Source organism: Phyllostomus hastatus, unplaced genomic scaffold (assembly GCF_019186645.2).
Source record: "Phyllostomus hastatus isolate PE091 unplaced genomic scaffold, TTU_PhHast_1.1 phas_scaffold_78, whole genome shotgun sequence".
Taxonomy (NCBI): domain Eukaryota; kingdom Metazoa; phylum Chordata; class Mammalia; order Chiroptera; family Phyllostomidae; genus Phyllostomus; species Phyllostomus hastatus.
In genome coordinates, this window is record NW_025334041.1 from 102,689,676 (window position 1) to 102,705,021 (window position 15,346).

Consider the following 15,346-nt stretch of genomic DNA (forward strand, 5'->3'; position numbering starts at 1 on the left):
CAGTATAGACTTACAGTTGGTAAATAACTCCCAGTCATAGAAACTTTTGTAGGAATATTTAAAAGTAATTCCTAAATGATGTTTAATAGTAGTGAAATAAAAGTGCAATCTTAGTCCTCTTGAATTGTTCAATTTCTGATGTAAGTATACATACACAAACAATCCCCATATACACTCATGCCTATGTAACTGATATACTTGCAATTGGGAGATTATTTAAATTCATAATTTAAATAATTCAGCATAATTTATAAAGAATAAAATTTTGAAAAATCAATCCATGGCATCTGAAAAGTAATCTTTTTCTGTAAGACAAGGGAAAGGATAGAGATTCAAAGAAAGATAGAAAACAAAGATAAAGAAAAATGACCTCAGGTCAGAGAGAAATGGGATACAATCTTATCTTTCTATAGTTGCTATTCTTTTGAATGCTTTCAAAAAATTTTAAGTATTATGTAGAGAAAAAGTATCACCCTTCACCTCCTCTGATCTATAAGCTAAATCCCAAGATGTTTCTCCCTGTCTATAGTCATTTTCAGTGCCTGACGGCGCCTTTGAGAAGACATTAAAGCACCCTGTAATCCATTTCTTGTTCCAAAGGAAGAGTTGTCTTGCTCTTTAGACTCTGGAATGATTGAATGAGGGTTTTTCCAGCTGAATAAAAGTGGGCTAGCCAGTCCTTTATTTATCATTTTCTATTAGGTACTGAATTTTGACTCAAAACCGATCTAAGTAGTCTATAAAACTGGGGAAAATACTTTATTTTATGCTCCCAAATTTAGTTTTGGAGATCATTCATTCAACTGCTACCAACAAATGAGTAACATACATTCATAATACTTAGGTAAACAAATACACCTATAACAGAAAAGGAAATAGTTGGATTTTAGTTTGTAAAAATATAACTAAAAGCATACTTTTACAACCATGCAGTTAGATTAGTCAAAATGTCTGGATTATCTTATTGTTCAATATGATATTTAATACTGTATGAGGCAACATGATCACATAAATAATCCTAAATTTAGCTACCCTGATTCAGAGTCTAGAGTTAGCTCTGCATTCTTCTATTTTAACATCATTTTGATTCTTAAGTTGATACCCTCTAATATTATAATGCAGGGTCATTATGATTTTATTTTCCATGTTGATTTAGTTTTTCACCTAACACATTAACATGGCCCTTTAGAGGTACATGGAGCATATTTGGGGTTGCACTTACAAGACCTTGTTAATGAAATTGGTCTGTGAGAAAGAAAATATGGCAACCAGTCACTTGCCAAGTGCTTTGATTCACAGTGCCCAGTTTTTAGGGACCATCAGGCACAGGGATCCTCCACTCAACAGCAGTACGCATTTCATAAAGCAGTAGATGCTGTTCCATTAGGTGTGGAAATAGTTGGTAAATGTCAATATACATCTTGAGCATTCAGTGAACTTGATAATCACTTTGTGTTTTTTTTTTCCCATCCTCTTTCCTACAGCCAACCCAACCCGAGCAGGGGGAAGAGAGCCATACCCAGGCTCAGCAGAAGTGATTCGGGAGTCCAGCAGCACCACGGGCATGGTGGTGGGGATAGTAGCCGCTGCCGCCCTGTGCATCCTCATTCTCCTCTATGCCATGTACAAGTACAGAAACCGGGATGAAGGCTCATACCACGTGGACGAGAGTCGAAACTACATCAGTAACTCAGCACAGTCCAATGGGGCTGTTGTAAAGGAGAAACAACCCAGCAGTGCGAAAAGCGCCAACAAAAATAAGAAAAACAAGGATAAAGAGTATTACGTCTGATTCCAAGATCTTAAAAGGACCCTTGTATAGAAATAGTCTTCATTTTATCTGAGACATAATATAAACTTATTTACTTTCCTTTTTATGAAGCACATACAAAAGAAGACAGGGAATGCAATCAGGAAGGAAAGACTGTTTTTAAAAAATAAAAACAAGTATCTCATGCTCTTGTTTCTCCAAAAAAGAAAAAAAAAAGCGGGGGCCAATAAATTCCCTAACATCCACAGTGTTTTCATTTACTCTGCCTGTCTTTATGTTGCTGGAACATTTCTAAAAGACAGTGATGACCGCACGCATTCATAAAGCAAAGGAGTATTACAACATCAAGGCACAACACAAAAACAACACAAAACACAACACACAAAAAAAGAAGCTACCTATGATCCTGGATTTAGCCAAAGTGCTAGCGCTTTCCTGACAAGTCAGATAGTCCTATGGCCAGAGAAGACTGTGTCATTTTGAGTGACTCGACCTGCAAATCCGTAAGAGTTCGCTGCCTGGCGCAAATGGAGCAGTGGTTGGAACTTGCATTCAAAACAAAGTGCTGGCTTTTTTGAAGACTTGTGTAGGAACACATTCAAAAAGCCCCTTTCTGATTGTGAGGGAAAAAAAATAGTATGGAGGCCTTATTTTCAAAACAATGTGAAATATAAGGCACATTTTCACACTAAAATTTCAAAACGAAAACAAGAGGGCATAGATGCAATCACTGGGAAATTCTCATGCACGCTTAATACGTTATTACATATGTTTATATAAAATCCATCTCTGTGTGCTTTCTGGACTGTGGTAAGTGACGTTTTATAGCCTGTTGTATAGAAAATGCAAAATATATCTCTGCTCTTCAGCCATTTTTGGTAAATTCAATGTTATAAGTGTTGCTAAGTATAGGGAGTTTTATGACGTCAGAGCAACAATTATTTCAGGGTTTTTTTTTTTCCCATCATAATAAATTGCCACAATTACTTACTTTTTTAAAATAAAGTTACAATGTAGTGTTTATTCTAAGAAAGATATGTATGAATGTATATAAAAAGATTCAGCTACATTTTTTCTTACATGTACAGCCTTCATTCTGTTATAATTAAGTTTTAGTATTTGTATGAAAGGTGTGAATTAGAAGGTAAAATATATACATATGTATCTTATAATCTTTTTCCCCAAAAATACATTCCCCACATACACTCACTATTCACAATCACAGACACACACACACAAATCCAGAGTTGTCCATCAGATATGGTGAAAGACTAAACATATATATACTAACAAATATTTACCAACAAACTGAAAAGCAGGAAGGAAGATACGTAGTTGTGCCAAGGTATTAATGTCAAATGGAGTGATCTTCATCGAGATCATATGCTCCCAAGAAATCCCCAGAATATTTTAGTCCCTAATGAAATGGAACCTTTTCTTATCAAATAGAATATCAATGATACCTTGCTACATGAATATGAACCATTATGTGGGGAGGTTACAGAGCAAAATTAGTTGATATACATCTTAACCCTGGTTGCTGCAATTGAAAACTTTGTTTCCAATAAAATTTTATTTTTCTCTGAACCTCATGTGCATGATAGACACTTTGGAAAGTAAACACTTTCTCAGCTAAGAAAGTATTTTCAGTAATTTTTGATTCTGTATTACTATCCTTTTAAAAACCATTCTCTATTTGTTGATTATTGACTATATTTTAACTTTTGTGGTTTTGCATATGTATCATTAAATGTTCTAATTTAACACATTAAATAGTAGGAAAGTATAGATTATACACTTGTTTTGCATATTGTTTCAATGATGTTCATAGCAATAAATTATCAACATGAGAAGGTAATGCAAAGGAAATGCATTATTAGATTGATGGCTCAGTATAGATTGGTTGCATTACTTCAACATCTCCTAAAATGATACTAGATTTCATAGAAGAGAAGAATACCTTTACAATTAGCTTTAATCAGCAAAGGCAAAAAATGCAAATCATCTTTTGTAATACTTTAGTTGATTAAAAAATAAAGCCAAGAAGCGGCCTGGATTTCAGACATACAGCACCTTAGAAACATGTACAATTCATAGCAAATCACCACTATCTATGGTTGCCAAGAAATTGTTGTATATGAAAAGTTTTAAAGGCTTTTCATGACCTAGAAAGTAGAGGTATAAAACTAAAATTTAATATCCATTACTTGTGTTTCAAATTTTTTAAAAAAATTTGCTCGGTTAAAAAATTCATGTCTTTTTTCCCCTCCTCTCATTCAGTCTTACTCAGGGAAAGCCAGTGAAATAAGAAGGTAAATATAAAACCACTAATTTACATCTTGAGGTTATACAAATAAATAGCTGCTTTTCCATTTGATCTATGTAACTTTACCTAGTTTCCATCTGGAAAGATTCTAAAATCTGATAGAAAGTAATGACATTGTTAAGCAGTATATCTATGAAGTATGTTGTCTGGGACTGATTTCAATGTTTCTTTCCAACATAAACTTTAAAATTTCATGTAATGATGTAATCTAATATTGTCAGTAAAAATATTGCTAATGTTATTGGCCTACACAACATCTAGCAATTTTTTTTTCTTCTTTCCTTTAAAATGGAGAAGGAAAAGAGAGGAACATGAGCTAGGGAGAGAAAAAGACGTGAATAAAACCCCAAGTATCTTCATACCAAAAGTATCAGGGTTCCATGCAGTTTGCGGCTAATAGAGGATCTCACACTACCTGGCATAAATTTGATTACATCTCTAGACTGTAACTTTTATGATCGAGTCTGCTTCTTTTTTATTCATGTAATGTGTTGCCTTTTTAAAAAAAAAATACTACAATAATGTGTGATGTGGTCAATCCCTAACACATCAAAGAATGACCACATGACCTTCCCATGCTAGTGCTCTGTGTGACTGGGTATCTAAGGGTTTGGTTTCATTTTGTTTTTCTGTTGCAAGGCCAATTTATCCATTATTGGAAATGCTAAGCAAGTGGAATTTACTGTTTTGTTAATAAAATATTTCTTAATACAACTGTGGATTTCTTGATTTAAGAAATATATTTGCAACATCATTTGGGGACAAAAATAACACAGAAGGATGCATTTCAAAGGAAAACCAATCCTAAAATAAGCAGGGGAAGAATATCAACTCTGACTTTCCTGGATTTTAATCTTAACTAAGCACCTCTACACTCATAAACTTAAAGATACAGCCATTTAAAATGTACCTTTGTTTATATCTATTAATCTTCCTCTACACGAAATTATAAACTCATAGAACTAGTTAAAAACAAAGATGCTGATTTCGTAAATATGGTTTTCTCTATAAAAAGCAATGTCATTCATGTTAAGTAAATCCATGATTACATCCTAACACTATCACTTACTAGCTACAAGTTACCTAAAGTTTCTGTCTCCCTTTTCTCATTAGTAAAGCAAGGGTAATGATGCCAACCCTTATGAAAGTAAGGATAATAAGAACTATTAATATGCCTGGCACAACCAACTGCAAAGAAAAGGTGGTTATTTGTACACTATTATTTTTCATAATAATAATAAACATGAGAAAATATGTCAAAATGGAAATATATATATAAAAGCATGTAAAGAAATACACTTGTTCATTTTTCATATAACTTTTTTTCTGAAAAAGCAAAGTGACATTTTAGAAATCAGATGGCCACCATTTATTTTCTGTACATTTTAGTCCTTTGACAACTTTTTCTTTAGTATATTTTATTGGTTATGTTATTACAGTTGTCCTATTTTCTTCCACTTTATTCCCCTCTTCCCTGCACACCCCACCTCCCACCAGCATCCCCCCTTCTTAGTTCATGTCCATGGGTCATGCATATAATTTCTTAGCATCTCCATTTCCTATACTATTCTTAACCACCCCCTATTTTGTACCTGCTGACTATGTTTTTTATTCCCTGTACCTTTTTCCCCATTCTCCCCCCTTCCTGCTGATAACACTCCATATGATCTCTATTTCTGTGATTCTGTTCCTGTTCTAGTTGTTTGCTTAGTTTGTTTGGGGACCTTTTTTTTTTTTAGGTTCAGTTGTTAATACTTGAGTTTGTTGTCATTTTACTGTTCATTATTTTTGATCATCTTCTTTTTGTTAGATAAGTCCCTTTAACATTTCACATAATAAGGGCTTGGTGATGATGAACTCCTTGAACTTGTCCTCATCTGGGAAGCACTTTATCTGCCTTTCCATTCCAAATGATAGCTTTGCTGGATAGAGTAATCTTGGATGTAGGTTCTTGCCTCTTGTAACTTTGAGTACTTCTTTCCAGCCCCTTCTTGCCTGCAAGGTTTCTTTTGAGAAATCAGGTGAAAGTCTTATGAGAACTCCTTTGCAGGTAACTATCACATTTTCTCTTGCTGCTTTTAAGATTTTCTCCTCTTTAATCTTGGGTAATGTAATTATGATGTGCCTTGGTGTGTGATTCCTTGGGTCCAACTTCTTTGGGACTGTGAGCTTTCTGGACTTCCTGAAAGTCTATTTCCTTTGAAAGATTGGGGAAGTTCTCCATTATTTTTTCAAATAAATTTTAAATTTCTTGGTCTTCCTCTTCTCTTTCTGGCACCCCTATGATTTGGATGTTTGAATGTTTAAAATTGTTCCAGAGGCTCCTAAGCCTCTCCTCATTTTTTGAATCCTTATTTTTTCATTTTGTTCCAGCTGAATGTTTATTTCTTCCTTCTGATCCAAACTGTTGATTTCAGCCCTGGTTTCCTTCCCCTCACTGTTGGTTCCCTGTACATTTTGCTTTATTTCATTTTGCATAGCCTTCACTTCCTCTATTTTGTGACCATACTCAACAATTGCTGTGAGCATCATGATTACGAGTGTTTTGAACTCTGCATCTGATAGGTTGGCTATCTCTTCATTGCTTAGTTCTATTTTTGGAGCTTTGATCTGTTCTTTCATTTGGGCCATATCTCTTTGTCTTAGTGCACCTGTTATGTTTTAAGGGGTGGAGCCTTAGCTATCCACCAGGGCACGGCAACCCACATGGCTACATTGTGGTGCTGTATGTGGCGGAGGGTTCTGAAAGGGAACAATGCGTCTTGCTTGGGTGTTGGCTGGCTTTCAGTCACTTCCTCCATTACCCACAAGCAAATTGGGCCCTTCTGGTGCTGATTCCCAGGTGGATGGGTTTGTGTACATTCTAGAACCCCATGGGTCTCTCCAGTGAACTCTCTTGTGAGTCTGAGAGTTTCTCCCGCCACTGCAATCCCTACAGGTTTTTACAGCCAGAGGTTTTGGGGTTTCTTTTCCCACATTGGAACCCTGGGTTGTGAGGTCTGTCTTGTTCCCCAGTCATTCCTCCCAGTTTATCCACATGGAAATGTGAGACCACCAGCTGCCACCTTACCTCATGTTCTCTTTGCCCTAGCTGCATGTCTCTGCCCCTCCTACAGGTCTGGATGAATGTCTCTTCTTTAACTCCTTGGTTGTTGGACTTCCGTACTGTTCAATTTTCTGCCAGTTCTGGTTGTTTTTGTTTTTAAATTGGTTGTTGTCCTTCTTTTGGTTGTACAAGGAGGCACAGTGTGTCTACCTATGCCTCCATCTTGGCTAGAAGTCTTTAGACCCTTAATTGACAACTTTTTTAAAACTCTGGATTTTGAAAATAATCTTCTGACAGAAAAGCATGATGTTGTTATTTTCTTCTTCCACAGTACAAGGTTTGAACATGATCACTGAATCCATTTTGTACCATCTCAATCTAGATACATTATTTCTTTCTTAATATTAACTCATGACTTTTAAATGTAATGAGGGAACAATCCACATTCTTTTAGTGTTTAAGTTAAAGGCTATATAATTTAACTTACCTTAAAAATGTACAAAATTTCAAGCATGGTGACTTTATAAAATTTATTAGTAAACAGATTAAGGACTCAATCTGTGGAACATAGATCTCCAGGGCCCGATGATTAGGCATCAGGGGTTACTAACTTCTAATAATAGTTATAAAACTTGGCAGATATACTTAGAGGAGTATTTTCTTGGGAAGAGAGTGAAATTTTTCACTTCTGTAAATCATTCAAACCTATAATAATCTGTACAAAAATCAAGCTGATTTAATTTAGCTTGATTAAAATCAAAATGACCTGACCCAAAGTTTTTGGTGATTTTTGGTAGGTCATCCAAATTGTGTAGAAATAGTATTACATGTCATAGTTCAATTTCCATAAAACAGTACAACTTGTGTTTCCTGAACATTTTTTTAAATTTTAATTGTGGGGATGGGTATGAATGCTCATTTTGCATTCAGACAGATTTCAGTGAAGTATAGGCATTTGTTTTACACATAGGACATACCATACACATTAGAACATACCTAGTCTATGAAATGAATTATTTGTATGGACATTTATAGATGTCCTCTGAACTTCCAACTGGTAACTAAGAAATGTATGAGGAATCTAAAAGCTGAGCTTAGGAGGTTGGGACCAGAGAACTACCTCATAGAATGATCTCAAGACCACCATTTGGAAGCACAGGTGCAAAGAATGCCACAGGAAAAAAAGTGAGATTCTGCTTTTCTGATTTGATTCATGTATTGAAAAATGTAAAAAAATAAAGTTTTCTACAATTACATGTTTATAAAGAATAAAATATAGAAGAGAAAACCATTTAGGGACAGAATGAACTCTAATTAGAGGAATAAAATGGGTTATTACATGATTATACAATTTTACACTAACAATTTAATCACTGAGAGTACTCAAATTAAAACGTACTAAATACCTACTTCTTTGAACCTAGTGAACTCTATAAGAAACATAAGGTGCACATCATATTAGCTTCCTGAAGTAAGTATCAGCAAATAAAACAGATGAAATAATTATGGGTAAAGGGCTTTATTAGGTTGGTATTTCTCACTCTTTAACCTTGTTCCTGTGGAATACCCTAAACAGCTTATTAGCTTACTATTCACAAAAAAAAATGATAAAACCTAAATCAAATAAATTGGACTTGAACAAAATGTGAGCAGTCAAAAAAGTAGGAAAGATCCTTATTTTTTAAGACAAAATTCTTAAAATGATTATTTTTTCTCTTGCTATTATGGTGTGGAATGTTCCATATTTTGGGCGTTTCAATATACTTGACTTTAAAAGAATCTAGTATATGAAAATCTAGGTAGCTTTTAGTTTCACAAAACGATTTTCCATAAGATGTCTTTATATACCATATCCTTCTAATATATTTAAAATTGAATTCTCTCTGTAAAACTTAATTCACAAAAATATTAAACATATGGCCTTTGTAAAGAACATGTATGAAGGACTCATGGTCATCGACAAAAGGGTGGGGATTGACTGGTGGAAGAAAGGTGGGGCAGGAGAGAGTAATGGAGGAAAAATTGGGACAACTATAATTGAACAATAAAAAGGGAAGAAATAGTAGAAATCCAACCCTAGTTGAAAAAATAAGTATATAAAGTTTAAAAGTATAGCTATTTTGTCAATGATACTTCACATTTCTAGAAGTCATTACAGCCTAGTGAATTTGAAACTGATTATTTCATTTTGATATATTTGACACTTGTAAAATCCCTAAAGTTGTCAGGGAAATTATTGTCACTTATTCCCTAGTAACAGAGTTGGGGTCACAGAGGCTGATTTGCACAGAGTCAGCCGAAGCCAGGCCCAGAGCCCATTGTCCACGTTTACACTTGTCATCTTTTCATTCTGCCACAACTAAAAAAGCTTTAGGCAACTTTCTGTTTAGTAATTTTTGGGGGTCAATTATTACACAATAGTTTCAAATCCTTTGTCAATTTTCCCTCTCATCCAGGAATTTTGTTTGATTATAGATGAGACCTACTATGGAATATTTGATTCAATTCCTTATTTGGAATTGAACTATCTGTGCTAGATCAGCTATATAAATAAATCTCTTCTCATTTTAAATAATATATTGTTCATTAGATTTATTTTGAAATCCTCTATGCATTTTCAGAAATCTTCATTTTTCTCAAAATGTTATTGAGTTCAAAATTGCCAGTATCTAAAATGCCAGTGAATCTAATAAAATATTCAAGTTTTATAAAGATGAGAAGAATTCATGAAACTAACTTTCAATGAAACACTTCGAATTTATATATATTTGTCTATTCACATTGTTACAACTCATTTTGTTTATATTGTTTCCAGGTGTTTATGCTTTCTGTGGTACATCAATACATATGCATTTTGTTCTATATGTGGTCTATGGTCCTTGAAAACTTAGCAGTATGTTTAACATACTTAAAATCCCTCTGAGGAATAAAAGGTACTAGAAGTAGTCTTTCAGTATCCCTGCTTTTTTTCAAAATGGCTCTAATGTTCCTACATATGGTATCAATTGCTCTCCCAATTTTTCTGGGTAATGAATGTAACAGAGATAAAGAACATCTTAGACCCTGTCTCTGTAAGGAAAACATGATCAGATTTTGAGCAATAGGCATGTTAGGGAATCTTATTTATTTCACTCATCTTCTCCTGATGCAGTATAAACATATAACTTTGCATTAGGCTACTCTTTATAATGAAAAATCAAAATGTTTCTCCATAATGCCTGTCATATAATCTAATGAAATGAACATGTGCTGAAGTATAGGAACCACCAATTTGAAACCATGACATTATTGGGCATTTATAGTGATTCCAGCTCATGATTTTAGTGCTTTCCATCTTTGGGAAGTGGCATTTCCAGGATGTGAGAGTATTAATGTTTCTGTATTTCACATGATAATTAGTACATCTAATCCTTGTATTAATCACTGGCTATCAGTTGTGACGGGACCAACATAATGAAGATCCTTGAGCTATAAGCTAGATTTCAGATTAAATTTTACCTGCATCACCCATAGTGGAAGTCAAATTTATGTGAGTTCATATTCAACACATCCTTAACTTTCTCAAGCTTTACCGTAATCATCTCTTTTTACAACTGTGCCCACAGTATTTCAACCAAATCATTACTTTAAGGTACCTATAAAAATTATCACTAAGTCAGGAATGTTGAAGTGCTGCTGAGGAGTTTATCCCATAAAGTTGGTATGGCCCAGGAGACAGATCCAAGATGGACCAGCATAGGTGGACGCAGAGATCCCTCCCTGGCCAGGACACATCAAATGTGCACCTATATTTAGAGACATTCCCCTGAGAGACAACTGTGAGCTAATGGAACAGCTTCTGCACAACAAGCAAGAAAGACGGCACAGAGATCAGGGAACTGCGAGAACTCTCCAGGAGCTGAGGAAATAATGCAGGATTGGGAGAACCAGTGAGCACCACTTCCCATGCACACAAACAGTGGGCATAAGCTGAATCTAGTTTCTCTGGCTGACCTGTAGGGTACTGGAATGCATCCCCAGCCACCCCTCCTAGAGCTACACCCAGAACAAACAGGAGGGCACCAGTACATGCATATAAGGTGCCCCTCCACCTGGTGATTGATCCAGCAGGTACAGCAGAGTGCTGCTTCAGGAACCCATATACTGTGCAACAGGTGGGCTGCCCCACTCAAAGAGAGTTTGGAGCTTTCAAAATGCAATAGAATTTGCCTACAGTGCTACCCTGTCCAAAAATAAAATGCAGAGGCAGTTGGGTGCTGCTGAGCATTCACATAAGGCTGCACTTTTTGGAGAGAGTATGGAGCTAGCAAACCACTGTGGTACTCATGGGCACAACCATTCCACCCAGAGAAAGTGTGGAGACAGCAAGGCACTGCAGCATGTGCATGTGCAACTGCCCACCTGAAGCAAGTACAGAGCTACCAAAACATTGTGGCATCTACAAACAAGGCTGTCCCGTGCAGACTGAGTGTGGTGCTGCTGTGCTTGTGGACAGGGTGGCCCCAGCTGGACACAGTGCAGAAACAGTAAAGCATGGCTGTACATGCATGGCAGGTTTCCCCAGGAGGAGAAAAGATGGTATTAGTGAGGCAAAAAAACCTCTCACTGGTAAAGGCATATATAAAATAACCATAGTGAATCAACTACATGAAAAGCTAAAATGAAAGTTAAACTACAGTAGTAGAAAAATTAATTAAAAGTCTAATAAATAATAAAGGGATACACAGAACAAAAAATAAAAAAAAAAGACTTCAAAAAATAAAAACAGGAGAGTAAAAGTGCAGTGCTTTTAGAATTCAATTAACCTGAAATGTCTATTAGCCTAAAATAGACTGCTATAGATATAGATGAATATATATAGATATAAAATGCATGGCAATCATTAAGATGAAAACACACAAAAATATATACACAAAAAGAGAAAGTAGTCCAGTCAAACCAGTAAAGAAATCCAACATATCAAAAGGGAAGAGATCAAGAGAAGAAGGGAAGAACAGAGAAGAACATTGAAAACAACCAAAAAAGCCCCCCACAATTAGCATATGGCAGTGAGCACATATCTATTAATAATTAGTTTAAATATAAATGGACTAAAATACCCAATCAAAAAACATAGGATGGAAGAATAGATTTTTAAAAATGACTCATCTCTATGTTGCTTACCAGAGACTCATTTCAGATCAAAAGACACACACAAAGTAAAGGAATGGAAAAATATATTTCATGCAAATAGAAATTAGAAAAACAAAAACCTATGGTAGTACTTATATGAGACAAGAGACTTTAAAACAAAGGCTCTAGCAAGAGACAAAGAAGATTTTATAATGAGATTGTGATCAATCCAACAAAAGGATATAACTCTAAAACATCTACACATCAATGTAAGAACACCTAAGTATATAAAGCAAATATTGATGGAAACAAAAAAAGAGATGGATAGTAAGAGAACAATATTAGGAAATGCTAACATACCATTGACATCACAGAATAGATTATCCAGGCATAATATAAACAAGAAAGCAATGGCCCTAAAAGAAACATTACAGTATATGGAGTTAATTGATATTTTTAGAGCACTTCACCAATAACAGCAAATTATACATTCTTTTCACATATACATGCAACATTTTCCAGGATCAACCATGTTAGGCCAAAAAAAAGTCTCAATAAATTTCAATAAAATTTAAATTATATCAAGCTCTTTCTTTAATCACAACTATATCAACCTAGAAATCAATTGCAAGAAGAAAACTGAAAAACACAGAAACACACAAAGGTTACATAACAAGCAACTGAACAAATGATTGAGTTAAAATTAGATCAGGGAAAAAAGTCAAGATACCTTGAGACAAATAAATATAAAAACACAATGATTCTATGGGACATAGCCAATACAATCCTAAGAGAGAAATTCTACCTCAACATCAGAAAAAATCTCAAATAAATAAACTTACACCTAAAGGAACTAGAAAAAAGATTAAGAAACAAAGCCCAGAATAAGTAGAAGGAAGGAAATAATAAAGATCAGAGCAAAAATAAGTGAAACAGTCTAAAAACACAATAGAAAACATCTATGAAAACAAGAGCTGGTTCTTCAAAAAGATAAGCAAAATCAATAACTAGACAGATTCATTAAGAAAAAAAAGATCAAGGACCCATATAAATAAAATCAGAAATGATACTTGTCTTTCACAGCTGGCTTATTTCACTTAGCATAATAGTCTCCAGTTCCATCCATTCTGTCGCAAAAGGTAGTGATCCCTTCTTCTCTGCTGCATAGTATTCCATTGTTCAAATGTACTAGTTTTTTTATCTTCTCATCTACTGATGGGCACTTAGACTGTTTCCAAATCTTGGCTATTGCAAATAGTGCTGCTATGAACATGGTGGTGCATAAATTCTTTTGAATCAGTGTTTCGGGATCCTACCAGTATATTCCCAGAAGTAGAATTGCTGGGTAAAAAGGCAGATGCATTTTTAGCTTTTTGAGTAACTTGCATACTGTTTTCCACAGTGGCTGCACTGGTCTGCATTTCCACAAACAGTGCACTAGGGTTCTCTTCTCTTCACATCCTCACCAGCACTTATCTGTTGATTTATTAACAATAGTCATTCTGACAGGTGTGAGGTGATAACTCATTGTGGTTTTAATTTGCATCTCTCTGATGGTTAGTGATGCTGAGCATCCTTTCATATGTCTCTGGGCCCTCTGTATGTCCTCCTTGGGGAAGTGTCTATTTAGGTCCTTTGCCCATTTTATTTTTTATAAGATTTTTTTTGGATTTTATTTATTTATTTTTAGAGAGGTAAGGGAGGGAGATAGAGAGACAGAGAGAAACATCAATGTGCAGTTGCTGGGGGTCATGGCCCGCAACCCAGGCATGTACCCTGGCTGGGAATCGAACCTGCGACACTTTGGTTCGAAGCCCGCACTCAATCCACTGAGCTACGCCAGCTCAGGGCCAACCAAAGGGCCCTTTGCCCATTTTTTAATTGGATTGTTTATATTTCTAGTGTTGAGCAATATGAGTTCTTTATATATTTTTGAGAATAAACCCTTGTCCAATGTATCATTGTCAAATATGTTTTCCCATTCAGTAGGTTCCCTTTTCATTTTGATGATGATTTCTTTAGCTGTGCAGAAGCTTTTTAACTGGATGTTTTCCCATTTCCCCTGGGAGATATATTGGCAAAAATACTGCTATGTGAGATAACAAAATTTTATTGCCTGTGTTTTCCTATAGAATTTTTATCATATCACAACTTATATTTAAGTTTTTTATCCATTTTGAGTTTTCCTGGTGTATGGTATAAGATAGTGGTCTACTTTCATTTTTTTGTATGTACCATCCCCATTCTCCCAACACCATTTATTGAAGAGACTGTATTTACTCTATCATATGCTCTTGCCTCCTTTGTCAAATATTAATTGACCCTAAAGACTGAGTTTATTTCTTGGCTGTCTATTCTGTTCCATTGATCTATGTGTCTGTTCTCATGCTGGTACCAGGCTGTTTTGATAACAGTGATTTTGTAATATAGTTTGATATCAGGTAATGTGATCTCTACAGCTTGTTCTTCTTTGTTCTCCAACTCTCTTTCTCAGGATTTCTGAGGCTCTTCAGGGTCATTTTGGGTTTCATATAAATTTTTGGTGAAAGACAAATACCATATGTTCTCACTTATAAGAGAAATCTAATGAATAAAATAAACTAACGAGCAAAAAAAAACCAGAGGCATAAAATCATGGAAGACACACACAGTGGGGAGGGGTGAAGTGGGGACTAATTGAAAGAAGGTGAAGGGATTAGTCAAAGAACTCATGAAAAGTACCTATGGACAATGTTGAGGAGACTGATTATGGAAGTGGGGTGCTGGCTGGGTGTATAGGGGTGAAGGGGGAAAAGAAGGACAACTGTAGTAGCATAAATAAAATATTTTTAAATAAAAATCAGAAATGAAAAAGAAGAGAAAACTGAAATCACAGAAATACAAAGGAATATAAGAAAAATACTATGAACAACTATATGCCAACAAATTGGACAACCTGTAAGAAATGGATAAATTCCTGGAAACATACAATCATCCAAGACTGAATCAAGAAGAAACAGAAATTCTGAAAAGACTGATAACAACAAAATCAATTCAGTAATCAAAAAACTTTCAACATACAAAAGTTCTGAAAAAGAGCTTCAGAGGGGAA

At 35.1% G+C, this 15,346-nt stretch overlaps 1 protein-coding gene across 20 annotated transcripts in view; it reads left to right on the forward strand.

Moving 5' to 3' along the window:
• The window catches only part of NRXN1 (neurexin 1), a 1,079,628-nt gene extending 1,074,688 nt beyond the window's left edge, over positions 1 to 4,940 (forward strand). For 14 of the 20 annotated variants that reach the window (XM_045827411.1, XM_045827414.1, XM_045827421.1 and 11 more), the window contains one exon: positions 1,485 to 4,940. In XM_045827411.1, the coding sequence (XP_045683367.1) occupies positions 1,485 to 1,792 (308 nt within the window). In that variant the 3' untranslated portion in view covers positions 1,793 to 4,940. The remainder of the gene's footprint in view (positions 1 to 1,484) is intronic. The other 6 variants (XM_045827429.1, XM_045827428.1, XM_045827427.1 and 3 more) reach the window with 3 other exon arrangements.
• The last annotated feature ends 10,406 nt before the right edge of the window (positions 4,941 to 15,346 follow it).